Here is a 13,589-nt window from a genome sequence, read left to right on the forward strand (position 1 = left end):
TCCTAAATCATGATGTTTATAAGCTATTTTATAACAAAGTTCAATAGCCGAGCAAAAAAAAGCCATATCATATTCCAAAACTCTTGTCCCAGATTTTATAATATCTCTTGATTCTTCATTAATAAGTTTTAAATTGCATAAAAATACTTTCGAATTGCCTTATTATACTAATATAACTTATCCTTTCCTAAATTCTGTATAGTTATGTAGTTCTTTGGATATATTAATTACTTCTTCTAGTAAATTTGTATATTAGGATATTTATTTTGGTTGATTTTTAATTAATAATTTATATATATGAAATGGGTTGAAATTAGTTATTTTTGCAATTTAAAAAGCGTTTTGAATTTCCTTTATTTTTAAGTGGAAATTATCGAATTTATTTTGGGGGAAATTTTCAGTGTTTTTTTTTTCTTCTGAAAAAACTGTTTTTTCTTCACTTTTTTAAATTTAGTCTTTTTTCTCTGTTTTTTATATTTAAATGGGAAAAAGTGGCTAAATTATATTAAAAATAGACTAATCTTATTAAAAATTGAAAAAAATATTCGTTTTTTCATTCGAAAAATTTCCTTTGTTATTATTATTATTATTCTCAAGTAAAAAAAGCACTTTTTAAGCACAAAAAAATTACGCTTCTTTCATTTCTTTATCTAATTAACCCTCTATACTGTAGTTTTTTATCTTGAATATATATTGGAATTGCTTATTAGGGTTTTCTTAATTTATTTTGAGCACGAATTTGTATTCATGGAAGTTTTTTAAAATATTTATGGCCTATTAAAGCTCTTTTATAGGATCTTTTTTTAGGTTAATGGGGTTTATTTGTCCTGTTTCAATTAATATTTCAATACTTTTAATGAATTATTTTATGGCTTCTTGTTTTTTGAGTATATTGCGCTTTTTTTCTCGAATTTATTTAACTTTTTAGATGAGATATTTCCTGTTTTTATCGAAATTGAATTTAACTTCTTCTAAGTAAATTTATCTTTTGTTTTATAAAAATATTAAATATTCGATTAATTAAATGTTATTTTCTTGTAATTATTTGAGTTTTTTAATTTTCTCAAGATGAAATATAAAATCGTTAATTTCTTTATATAAAAAAGGCTATGATATACTATTTATGAAAAAGAATATGAGCTTTTTTTTAAATTATTAATTATGAAGTATTATTTTGTCATTTTATATATAATCAAAATAATTCAAAATATCATTTAGATTTAAAGTTTAATTATTATAATTATAAATTATGTCTTTTTGAAGTTTTGAGATATTTAGTTATAATAAATTATTATTAAATAAAATTTAATCTATAGTTTATTTTATTAAAGGAAGGATTATTTACATCCATTATTAAGAAGATTTTTAAAGGCGCATCTATTATTATGATTTTTAATATGATTATGATTTTTAATATAATTTTAATTATAATTATAATTATTATTATTATTATTATTATTATTATTATTATTATTATTATTAGTATTTATTTTAATATATTTATTATTATTATATATTTTTAATTTTTTTTTTTTAATTAAACTATATTTTTTAAAAAAAAATATATTTAAAATATATTCTAAATAATTACTTTTAATAATTAATATCAATAATATATACATATTATTTAATTATTAAAAATCAATTTTATTTTTATGTATATATATTTTCATAAATAAACACTTATAATTGATAAAACAAAAAGCCCTATAGTAAGTTTTTAAATAAACTTCCAAACTTCATCTTAAATTTCTTTATCAATAATATTTTTGCCTTCTTTTTAATAATTTTTAAGTTATTTATTCATAATCTTGAACCATATCTTTGGGAACAATGCCATAAGTACACAAACAGTATATCCATGAGGTAATTAAGGACTTTCATCATAACTACATAACGTTTAATATTCCTTATAACTATTTTCATGATGATCAGAATGTCTTTATATTTTAAAAAGTAAATAATTTGAAACCCTATGTGGTGCATTCCAAGAGAATTTTATATTTACTGGCTCATATACTCCTGGAGAAATTTCCTTTCTCACAAGTCCGTAATGTTCTACATAATTAGCCATTTCTAAATAGACTACAGAAACAAAACTCTAGAATAAGAATAGCATTCCACCATAGTATCCATATATTTTAAAAACTATATAAGGCAAAAAGAACATCATGAAAGTAAAAAAATACATTCTGTTATATATAATATTAAAAGTATATCTATTATTTTTACTCTATTATTCATTTTCGATATTCCAAGCATTCTTATAAGTTCCTATTAATGTCTAAGGTAAAAACTCATATAGACTTTAGTTTAATCTTGATGTAGCTGCGTCTTTATGTGTCGCGACGTTTTTGTGATGTCCTTATATATGCTCGATTGCGAAATGCATATAAAGGTTTTTCGCAAGTGTTAAATAGCCTAAGATCTTGTCTTGTATGCGGTCTTTGTGAAACAGTTCATGGGCAACGTTTATGTTAGATGTGCCGGCGTTGGATACGGAAAAAATTATTCCAAATTATTGTAAATAGGAGAGTTTTTCTCTATTTATACAAATATAGTCTATACACCAAAATGTAAATAGCCAATCTAGAACAACGGATAGGTATAAAGGAATTCTGTATTTGATTTTTCCAGTAAGCTTTTTTATTTCTTCTTTTGTAGGGTTTTTTAGGTCTAAAGGAAAGAAATGATCGCAGTAAGGAATTACGGTATATACTATTAGAATAAAGAAAAAATATTGCTTTAAGTATTTAAAAGCTATGAAGGCAAACGGGTAAAGTAGCGGGATCATATAATATTGAAAAGAACTAAAGAGGGTTATATTGTCTATTATTTCAAGGGTTGTCATTTTATTTATTAGGTTATACTATTATTTTAGATTTTTTTTTAATTTTGATTATTTTGTTTATAGGTTTAGTTTTGTTTTTGCCTTTGCTTTGTTATTTAAATTTAATGTATATGTAATAGATTTTATATTAAACCTGTCTTTATAATAATAATATTTTTATTAAAATAATGAATTAAGTGTTGGTTAAATTAAAATAAAATTTTAAATCAGGATATAATATAAATAAAATTAAAAGAGAAAAAAAATTTGCAATAATAATTATAACAAATAGATTAATTTAAAATTAAATATTGAATAAAATATTTTATTAATAATAAAAATTATTTTTTTATTTATTAAATTTTATTTAATAATACTTAGCTTTTTATTTAATAACATATAAAAAAAATTCTTTATTTTATCTTTCTTTAAATATTTTTTCATACAATATAAATAAAAAAATTATATATACTTACATATATATATTTTTATAATTTTTTTTAACTAATTAATAAAAAATTTATATAAATGCAAAATAGAACATTCTAATTTATAATATTTAAGAAACAAAATAATACAAAAAATATCATTATTCTTATGTTTATTAATCATCTTCTTAATTTCTATTATTTCTTCTTCTATAATTTCTTTATCCTCCTTCCATATTTTATTCTTCTCTTCTTTTATATTACCCACTCTTATAATCTGACATCCTAATTTAATTTCCTAAAAAGAACTATTAGGCTATTTTAGTAACATGTTAAGCACATTCAAAAGTATGCACTCCTCTTTTAAATCCATTAAATAAAGAAGCTGGGGTCGATATAATTCTATTTTCGAAGTCTATTTAGAAATTATTAGAAAATCTATCAACGTGTATAGCTCCTAATTTCTCAAGGACTTTAATGCTTTCTTATTCCAAAAAATTAACTTTTCCATCATCCCTTTGTTCTTACTTACCCAAAGTAAGTCTTGGACTGTACTTTATAAATACTTTGGCTGCAATAATACCTGCAAGACCTAAAGTTACTATAGGTTTTTTATCTTAATGGAATTAAATTAAAGCATTTTCTAATATTTCGTTTACTTAAAATTCTTCGTTTTTTTCTCTGTAGTTTGTCAAATTAGTTGCTACACCATTTCCTCCGGGAAGGAATATTCCCTAATATTCGGAAGGTTTTAAAGTAGATAAATCGTTTATTTTTCCACGAGATATTCTAGAAGATTCTATCATTTAATCAGGAAGTGAATAAAAATTTACATTTACACCTAAATTATTTAAGTTAACCATTAAAGATACGGCATCATATAAATCAGTACCTTTATATATGTTAATTTTATTATAATGTTTGATATTGCTTTTCCGATTTTAGTTTAAAAAGATAAATAAATACCTGTTTCGTTACCAAGACCGGATAGAATTAAAGCTACTCTTTTAAATTAAGGTTGATGGTCTTATTAATTGATAGATTGGGTATCGTTGGTATAATTTTTTAATACTATTTTATTTAATTATGTCTTTATTTTTAAGAAATTTCTACAAATCATTTTTTTTTTGTTTATTTGTTTTTGTTATGTTAGTTTAAATTTTTTTTTTTTTTTTTAAAAAGATATTTTATTTTTATATTTTGTTTTTTATATTTTAAATTTAGCTTATTTTTTTAAAACAAAATATTTTATTTTTTTAGGTTCATTTTTGTTATTTTTTTTTTTTTTATAAATGAAAATATTTAATTGACTTTTTTTTAAGTTATTTATTATAAAATATATATTTTTGTTCTTCATCTAATTATTAGATTTAATAGAGTTATAAATTATTTAATTATTTTTTTATTCAATATTAATAAATGTAATATTTATTTATCGATTGAAAATATAAAATATTAATAATTATAAAAAAACAATTTGTTAATTTGCTTATTTTTTTTCAAAGTATATATTTGCATTTTTATTAAAATAACAAATACCTTGACTTTATGATTTTAATTTAATAAATATATAAAATTTATTTTAAAATAGATAGAGTATATTATCAAATATTATTAAAAATAAACTTAAAGATTCCAATAAATATTTTCATTTATAAAATAAAATATTAAATAAAATAAATATAAACAAAAATTATCTTAAATAAATATTAAAAATATGTTTATATTAAAATCTATATTTAAAACTTCCTTAATAAAAAACTTAAACAACAAAATTCCATCTAAGTCCTTTTCTGACCTAAACGACATAGTGGAACTTTCCGAAGACCATAAAATGATATACGAAACCGCTTTAAATTTCGCCAAAGAGAATATGGCCCCACATGCCTTAGAATGGGACAAAAAAAGTTATTTTCCAATCGAAGTTATAAGGCAAGCTGCATAATTAGGTTTCGGTTCTATATATACAAGTTAGGAATACGGAGGATGCGGAATGGATCGTTTAAGTGCAAGTTTAATATTTGAAGCTTTGGCCACTGCTTGTGTATCTACTAGTGCTTATTTATCAATACATAATATGAATTGTTGGATAATCGACTCCTTTGGAAATGAAGAACAGAAGAAAGAATGGCTTCCTTAGTTAATAAATATGGAAAAATTAACATCTTATTGCCTTACAGAACCTGGAAGTGGTTCTGATGCGGGAGCAATGAAAACCTTTGCAAAAAAAGTTGGAGGAGACTACATTATTAATGGTTCTAAGTGCTTTATTACAGGGGGAGGAGTGTCTGATTATTATATTTTAGTATGCTTAACAGGAGAAAAACAAAGGTCGGTGATTTTTGTACCGAAAGATGCTCAAGGAATGTCTTTTGGAAATCCGGAAATTAAAATGGGATGGAAATCTTCGCCAACAGCAGTTGTTAATTTAGAAGATGTAAAAGTCCCCGTTAGAAATTTAATTTCGGAAGAAGGAAATGGATTCAAAATAGCAATGATGGGTTTAGATGGAGGTAGAATTAACATTGCTAGTACTTCTATAGGTGGGGCGTCTTTTTGTTTAGATAAAACAAAAGATTATTTATTCAATAGAAGATAATTCGGAAAAAATTTAGGCGATTTTTAACATTTATAGTTTCAATATGCATAAATGATTACTGATTTTACACTATCTAGACTTATGGTTAGATAAGCAGCTGTAAAAATTGATTAAAAAGATCCTAATAGAGCTTTGTATGCAGCTATGGCAAAACTTACGGCTACTGAAAAATGTTATAATACTGTTGATATTTGCTTATAAATGCATGGGGGTTATGGATATATTTGGGAAACAGGAATTGAAAGATTTCTAAGAGATTTAAGAGTAAATAGGATTCTAGAAGGAACAACGGAAATTATGAAACATATAATTGCAAGAACGACACTAAAATAATGATTTTTAGAATTAATAAAAAATAAAATAAAAAATAAATATATATATAAATAAATATGTGTATATATTTATATAAAATTAAATTAATATTTATATATAAATATACCTGTATATATATATAAAAATAAATATATAAATATATATATATATATATATAATTATATATACTTATATGATAAATAAATATATTATATTATTTGATTTTTTTTTTTTTATGTGTTTTTTTTTAGAAAAATTATATCAAAAAGAAACATAATTAGATTTCTTATAATAACTTTTATAATTATATATTCTGTTTTTAAAAATAAAATTTACAGTATAAAAAATATAATGATAAATTCATTTTATTTATAAATATTTATATAAATGTACAAAAATATTATATATATATATATATATTTATTAAAATTATTTATATATATATATATATATATATATTTTTATATATACAAATATATATATATAAATATTATGTCATTTATATATTTTAATAAATAATATATTTTATTATTATTTTTATATCATTTTAATCCATTATATTTTATTTTAAAATAAATATTTTCATTATATTTTATAAATAAAACTTTTATTTTTGTTTTTATAATAACTTTAGATTTAATTTATATATTTTTTTAATATTTAATAATTTATATATTTTATAATTTTAATAATTTAACATTCAAATATATATTTATCATATTTATTAAAATTAATATAATATTATATTATATTTTTATACATATATTTCATTTTTTTTCTATAAAACTACTATAATATAATTTCAAAAAATTAAATAATTAATCTAAAAGGTCATTAAATAAAAAAATTAATTAATAAAAATTACTTTATTAAAAATTATATATTCTTATTAATAGTCTTTTACTAATATCATTCAAAAAAATTTATTAAATATCTATCAAATTTAATATATTTCTATCTTCGTAAATTAAATTAATAAATTAAATTATTTTTATTTATTTAAAATTGAATTTTAACAATATTATAAACTTAGAAAATAAATTTAATAATAATATAAAAGTATTAAACATAAATAAAGTTTATGATTAATTAATAATTTAAATTCTTATTTTTAAAAAAAAAATTTTTAGTATTTTTGTTATATAAAATAAATTTTTGTAAGTTTAAAAAAATAATTTTAATATAAGAAATTATTAAAATAATTTTAATTTAATAAAATAAAATAAAATACTTAAATAAATTATTAAAAAATACTATTTTTAATATAAATATATTTATAATATATATATATATATATATATATATATATAAATAAAATATAATTTCAATTATATTATCTATGGAACTCATCATTAAACTATGAAAAAACATCTAATTACTGCATTTAATATTCTTCTGGTAATATTAGTGTTGTAATTCTAAAATGATAAGTATCGTCTTTTTACCTAAAGCCACTTCCAGGTATTATAACAATGCCTGTATTTTCTAAAACATTTAAGCAATAAAATAAATCTGGTTCCATTTTTCTTTTTTAAGCCTCCTCAATTATTTTTTTATTTAAATGAATTCTCGGGAAAGCATACATAGCCCCTTCTACTTCTTGACACTCTATATTAGTCATTTTATTTAATTTATCAGTCATAATTTCCGCTCTTCTTTTTAAAGAATTATACAAATCATTTTTTTCTTTCTAGTATTACTCAGTTGTTTCTTACGAGCTGTTAATTAAAGTAGGTGGATTACACATTAACTCAGTCATACATTACCCTATAGTATTAGAGCATAAGAACATAGACCTTAATTTGATTATTTATTCCTTTACTTTTTCATCTATATTACATAATTCTATATATCCTCCTCTTAAACCACATTCTCCTAAAAGTCCTTTAGAAGTTGAATGAAAGGAAAAAAGTTCTACATCATTATATGGTTTACTTAATTCCGATCGTACTTTTTTAAAGGAATAAAAATATTTTTTATCTGTATATACATTATCTTGGTATACTTCATCAGCAAAAATTATCATTCTATTATTATATGCAAATTCAATCATTTATTCTATTGTCTTATAAGACAGAACCTATCCAGTTGGATTTCCGGGATTTATTACGACTAATATTTTTGGGTTTATACCATGTTTTTTAGAGTTCTTGTAGGAACGGTTTAATTCCTCAATGGTTACTTACCATCCTTTATCTTCGTCTAAATAATAATGGCATTCAGATGCTCCTTGTAATGTACAGGCGGCTGAATATAAAGGATATTAGGGAATAGGTATCATTATACCATCTCTTGGATCTGATATTAAAGCGTTTAAAACCATAGATACACCTTAAGATGCACCGTCTGTGAGTATTATATCACTTGTATCTGTATATTATTTATATCTATATGCATATATATTAATTTTTACCTGGTGGTAATAAATGATTATCTCTTTAAGCTATATATTTAACTACACTTTCTCTTACAAATAAATGACCACATGAATCAGAATAAGCTCCGATCGAATGTTTCATCCTTTAAGAGTAAAAACGAGCCCTATTTCTCACATCTTAATTAAATATTTCAGTTTCAATTAATTCAGGGTATAATACTGAAGCTAATACTTATCTATTAAATGATATAGGCTTTTAGCCGAATATTTAAGGGTTTCCTATATTACATTCTGTAAGTTTATCAAACTTATAATTATGGTTGCCGTTTAAGAGTGCTGCGCGGATATTTAAGGCTCGGGTTGGGACAGTGCCTCGAACTGCGTATTCAGCGTTTTTTACTTTTGGGTTTATGTCATTTATTGTTAATACTTTAGAGGATAGATTGTCAGGTTAGAGAAGGAAGGGTTTATTGTTTAATAAAGTAGAGAAATGCTTTTTTAACATTATTTTTTGTAATTTTTTTTGTTATTTTTTTTTTTATTTTTTTTTAAATAAAATGTGTCTATATTTATTTGTTATTTCACTATAAATTTTTAAATTAACACTTTTATAATTATTTTTTTCCTTTATTTTATAAATGAATATAAGGCTATTTTTTATTTTTTTTAAAAGGGGGCTTAAATAACAATAACAAAATAAAATTTTAATTATAAAATTTGAACAAAATAATATTGTAGTGTCAATTTTTTTTTTTTTAATATATATTATTTAAAATAATAATATAATAAATTTAAATATAATATAAAAAAAAAAAATAATATAAATAAATTATAATTAGACTATTATAATAATATATATTATTTTAAATATATTAAATTATATTTTTTAAGTCTTAATAATAATTATATTATTATTAACTATTTTTTTTTTTTTAATAAAAAATTCATTTAAATATTATATATTTAAATATTTATTTTAAAAAATATATTTTATGTTTTTTTTTTTTTTTTTTTTTAAATATTTTATTCTATTTTAAAATAATTAAATATATTTATAAAAAAATAAATTTTAAAAATATACTATAAATCAAAATAAAGATATATTTAAAATAATATAAATATATTTTGATATTATTTCTTTTTTATATCACTTTTAAGAATAAAAATTTTTTAAAACTCTAGAAGATTCTGCATTATTATAATTAATTTAAAAATATTCATTATTTGAATTTAAAATTAAACTATTTTAGGAAATTGTATCTTTAAATTAATTTTAATCTTAAAATAAAACAAAAAAAGTAATAATAAATAAATATAAATAAAAAAATCTAAATATATATAAATATAAATATATGATTAAAATTTATATATACATTTTTTTTATATATATATATATATAAAATATTTATTTTTTTATATAAATCTATATATCAATTTTTCTTTTTAATTTTTATATTAAAAATTGTTATTTATTATTATATATTTATATATATATTTATATTCAAATATATAAATTACTTTATTCTATTTATTAAAAATTTAATTTTTTATATTTTTAACATTTCGAATTTTTATCTTTTATTAAATTTTTTAATTCTATTTCAAACTTATTTTACCCTTTAATCTATATATATAAAGTTATATATATTTAAATAAATATATAAATATATATAAAAAAATATATATATATATATTAATATTTATGTTTTATATATTTAATATTTTTATATAATACAATAATTTTTTCTTAATTGATATCTTTTGTATATTCTTAATTAATTTTATCATTTATATTATTTTATTTCTTTTTTCCTATAATACTTGTTCTTAATAAAAGTTTTTTTTTTTCCATTAGCTCTTCTTAAGATTGACTTTTTTTCTAATTTTCATTATTTTTTCTTAATTATAGATACCACATTCTTTAATTATTTTGTATATTTTTATATTATAAAATCTCATTTTTATATTTTTGTTCAATTTTATATTTTAAATAATCATATTTAGTTTATAAAATTTCTTCTTTTTTTTTCCATTCTATAGGTTTACTGATTTTTGATATATTTTTTTACCAAAAGTTAAAAATTGAATTAAAATTTTTAATAACCCTTTAATCTCTTGTTAATATATTTTTTCTTAAATTGGCATTTTTTGTATTTTTAATTTTCGATTTTTTTATTTTATTCAATTCTATTTTTAATTTAATCCATTGAAAAAATTAAATCTCCTTTTGAAAATTCTCTATTTTATTTTTTTTATTTATTATATTGTTTAAACAAAACAAAAATACGGAAAATCAGTTATAATTATGCTTTTTCTCTTAAATTAAGTCTTATTTTAAACCGGCTCTTTTTTTAGTATTTTTTATTTAATAATATATTAAATAATTTTTTTTCTATACAATTTAAAGATTTAGAATTAACTCTTAATTCTTATTCTAATTCTATATTATTATTTGTATGTATCGAAATAGTAGTTTTTTTTCTATGCAATTATTAAATTTTAGTATTATATATATTTTCTTATATTTCCCTCTGTTTATCTAATTATTTTTTGAATAATAAAGGTGAACCTACAACTGAATATGGAACCAATTTTTTATCACGAAATACCGGACCATCATTATATTCACTAAATTTATTTCTAGTATGATAATTACGAATTTTAAATATATTTTGCTTTTCCAATAACTCTTCATATAAAAAACTTTATTAAGTTTTTAATGGTTAGGTAAGTTTTTTAGCAACAAAATATTTTTTTTTCATATTATTATTTTATTAATAAAATTTTTAAATTTATTAAAAATAAATATATATTTTAATATATAATCTGTAAGATAATAAATTAGATTAAAAATATACATAAATATAAATTTAAAGAAAAATATAGTATAAAAGATATATATTTATTAAATATATATATAAATATATATATAGATATATATATATATATATATCTTTTTATATATCTTTATATATATATATATATATATATATATAATTATATATGTATCAATTAATTATATTAGAAAATACTCCTTAAGATTAATTAATTTTAAATAGTTAATTATCAAAAAGAGATGTATTATTTTAATTATTATTTTTTTCAATTAAACTATTATTTTAATTATTGTTTTTATCAAAAAAATCTTTATTAAATTAATCTTCTAAACTAAAGATTTTTTCTATTTCTTTTAAATTATCTGTCCAATCTATTCCGCATATTTTTTTAACTAGAAATATAATAGAATTTAATTATTTATTTTCTTAAAAAATTGCTTTTATTTTTTCGATTATATAACTTTAATTTTAAATCTAAAAAAAATCCTAAATTTCATCCAAAATTTACTTTTAACTTTATTCTATGACTATTTTTTTCTTCAATATTATATATTTTTCCATTACTTTTTTCAAAAAACTCCATATTTATTTTAAATTAGGAACTTTTTTATTAAAAAACTCTAAAGGAGCGCATTTAATTACCATATTACTAACACATTATGTAAATTGTTAATTATTTTAAATATTTTCCTTCATTTCTTTTATCAAAAAAAGCATTTCCTTTTCCGATTTTTTGCCTAATATATATTAAAGTTCATTTATGAAATTGCATTTAGTTTCATTGTTTAAAGTTTTATATTATTATTTGATATTTTCTTTATTTTTTTGCTAGTTTACATCAAAGGAATTATTTTGTCTGTTTTTTTTTCTTATTTAAAAATTTTTTCTTCCAGTTTTTTTTTTAGTTTTGGAGATTTTTTATTTTTTCTTACATTTAAAAAAATTAAAATTCATAATTATTTTTCTCACTTTTTTTTTCAAATTTTCGTTTTCTTTTGTCAAAAATATGTTTTTTTCATGAATTTTTTCCATAATTTTTTACATTTAAAGCATTTTTTCCCCTTTTTCTTTCACTTCTTCCCTTAGAATATTGTTATTTTTTCTCTCAAAAAGTAATAAATTATATATTTCATCGAAATTCTCTAATTTTTGGTTATTATTTTGGCTATAGTAGCTTTTTTCAGACATTTTTTCATCAAAATTACTCTATATACTATCCTAATCTACATTTTCGTCTTCTTCCTCTTAAAAATAATACCTACTACCTTATTTAATTATATTTTTTTCTTCCTTTACTACTGTATTTTGATATTTTTATGAAGAAAAAGAGGAATTTTATTACCATTAATATTCTGTTTTATTATTGTTTTTTTAACCACTACTTCGACTTATTATATTAAAACGGGCTGAGGTTATATGGTGGTTATCAGATGAAGTTTCTATGATTATTTTGGGAGAATTTTATTGGTTTTTAAATGAAAATCAGGTGCAAATGATTCTCGTACTTAGATTAGGTCTTTGAATTGTTTTAAGTTCATTTTTTTTTTTTAAATTGTTTTTTATTTTATTTAAATTTTTTTTTTTTTTTTTTTTGAATATAAAACAATATTAAATAAATAGATTCTATTAAAATAATTTAAATTTATTTTTTAAAATAATGTTTATATATATATATATATATATATATATATATATATATTATATATTAATATATATATATATATAAATATATATATTATGTTATTATTTAAATAATAAGGTTTTATGTATATACTATTTCTAATATTATTCTAGTGTATATTTATTTTTTATAATTCATTTTAATATGTTTTTTTTTTTAAAAAATATGTTATATATATATTTATTATATATTTTTAATTGTCATTATTCATTTTTTTTTAGTTATAATAAAAAAAAATATATAAAAAAAAAATTTTGTAAATAAATAATTATATATATATATCATTTATTATGTATATTTTCATTAATATTTAAATATTCTTCATATAAAATATAATAAACAAATGTATCTCTTATAATGCCATTATGTCTAATTATATCTTTTCTAAGAATTCCTTCTTTTTAACAACATAATTTTATAACAGACCTTTAATATAAAACATTTAAAATATGAATTTAAAACACAACTTTTTAAACATAATATTAATGTATTAAAATAAAAAAAAAAAATATATTTATTATTATT

At 18.4% G+C, this 13,589-nt stretch overlaps 4 protein-coding genes across 4 annotated transcripts, besides 31 other annotated features; 1 reads left to right on the forward strand and 3 right to left on the reverse strand. All coding sequences in view use genetic code 6, as the record gives it.

Moving 5' to 3' along the window:
- The first annotated feature begins 1,378 nt into the window (after positions 1–1,378).
- Positions 1,379–1,518: a microsatellite.
- Positions 1,409–1,520: a microsatellite.
- A 149-nt stretch (positions 1,521–1,669) lies between these two features.
- IMG5_097960 (hypothetical protein) lies at positions 1,670–2,851 on the reverse strand (the record flags this gene model as incomplete). The annotated part of the gene is made up of 2 exons (XM_004035487.1): positions 1,670–2,148; positions 2,233–2,851. 2 exons carry the CDS (start codon positions 2,849–2,851, stop codon positions 1,670–1,672), a joined length of 1,098 nt encoding a protein of 365 aa, XP_004035535.1.
- Positions 2,852–3,345: 494 nt separating this feature from the next.
- On the reverse strand, positions 3,346–4,378 carry IMG5_097970 (isoprenoid biosynthesis protein, putative; the record flags this gene model as incomplete). The annotated part of the gene is made up of 2 exons (XM_004035488.1): positions 3,346–4,150; positions 4,225–4,378. 2 exons carry the CDS (start codon positions 4,376–4,378, stop codon positions 3,417–3,419), a joined length of 888 nt encoding a protein of 295 aa, XP_004035536.1. The 3' UTR covers positions 3,346–3,416.
- Positions 4,379–4,440: 62 nt separating this feature from the next.
- Positions 4,441–4,475: a microsatellite.
- A 468-nt stretch (positions 4,476–4,943) lies between these two features.
- IMG5_097980 (hypothetical protein) lies at positions 4,944–6,204 on the forward strand. Its single transcript, XM_004035489.1, has one exon. The coding sequence runs from the start codon at positions 4,976–4,978 to the stop codon at positions 6,191–6,193; it is 1,218 nt and encodes a 405-aa protein (XP_004035537.1). The 5' UTR covers positions 4,944–4,975; the 3' UTR covers positions 6,194–6,204.
- Positions 6,205–6,229: a microsatellite.
- Positions 6,221–6,357: a microsatellite.
- Positions 6,229–6,384: a microsatellite.
- Positions 6,385–6,535: 151 nt separating this feature from the next.
- Positions 6,536–6,619: a microsatellite.
- Positions 6,567–6,660: a microsatellite.
- Positions 6,661–6,806: 146 nt separating this feature from the next.
- Positions 6,807–6,865: a microsatellite.
- Positions 6,866–7,088: 223 nt separating this feature from the next.
- Positions 7,089–7,128: a microsatellite.
- Positions 7,129–7,132: 4 nt separating this feature from the next.
- Positions 7,133–7,157: a microsatellite.
- Positions 7,158–7,430: 273 nt separating this feature from the next.
- Positions 7,431–7,491: a microsatellite.
- Positions 7,432–7,479: a microsatellite.
- A 2-nt stretch (positions 7,492–7,493) lies between the features above and the next one.
- On the reverse strand, positions 7,494–9,051 carry IMG5_097990 (hypothetical protein; the record flags this gene model as incomplete). The annotated part of the gene is made up of 2 exons (XM_004035490.1): positions 7,494–8,539; positions 8,583–9,051. The coding sequence occupies 2 exons, from the start codon at positions 9,049–9,051 to the stop codon at positions 7,494–7,496; spliced, it is 1,515 nt and encodes a 504-aa protein (XP_004035538.1).
- A 2-nt stretch (positions 9,052–9,053) lies between these two features.
- Positions 9,054–9,095: a microsatellite.
- Positions 9,096–9,322: 227 nt separating this feature from the next.
- Positions 9,323–9,378: a microsatellite.
- A 12-nt stretch (positions 9,379–9,390) lies between these two features.
- Positions 9,391–9,464: a microsatellite.
- A 28-nt stretch (positions 9,465–9,492) lies between these two features.
- Positions 9,493–9,527: a microsatellite.
- A 48-nt stretch (positions 9,528–9,575) lies between these two features.
- Positions 9,576–9,614: a microsatellite.
- A 223-nt stretch (positions 9,615–9,837) lies between these two features.
- Positions 9,838–9,897: a microsatellite.
- Positions 9,851–9,897: a microsatellite.
- Positions 9,898–9,921: 24 nt separating this feature from the next.
- Positions 9,922–10,040: a microsatellite.
- Positions 10,013–10,048: a microsatellite.
- A 123-nt stretch (positions 10,049–10,171) lies between these two features.
- Positions 10,172–10,237: a microsatellite.
- Positions 10,172–10,240: a microsatellite.
- Positions 10,189–10,245: a microsatellite.
- Positions 10,226–10,276: a microsatellite.
- A 1,164-nt stretch (positions 10,277–11,440) lies between these two features.
- Positions 11,441–11,551: a microsatellite.
- A 74-nt stretch (positions 11,552–11,625) lies between these two features.
- Positions 11,626–11,698: a microsatellite.
- A 1,222-nt stretch (positions 11,699–12,920) lies between these two features.
- Positions 12,921–12,971: a microsatellite.
- A 25-nt stretch (positions 12,972–12,996) lies between these two features.
- Positions 12,997–13,042: a microsatellite.
- A 3-nt stretch (positions 13,043–13,045) lies between these two features.
- Positions 13,046–13,119: a microsatellite.
- The last annotated feature ends 470 nt before the right edge of the window (positions 13,120–13,589 follow it).

The sequence above is a fragment of the Ichthyophthirius multifiliis genome (genome assembly GCF_000220395.1).
Source record: "Ichthyophthirius multifiliis unplaced genomic scaffold scaff_1120509250838, whole genome shotgun sequence".
In the NCBI taxonomy this organism is placed as follows: domain Eukaryota; phylum Ciliophora; class Oligohymenophorea; order Hymenostomatida; genus Ichthyophthirius; species Ichthyophthirius multifiliis.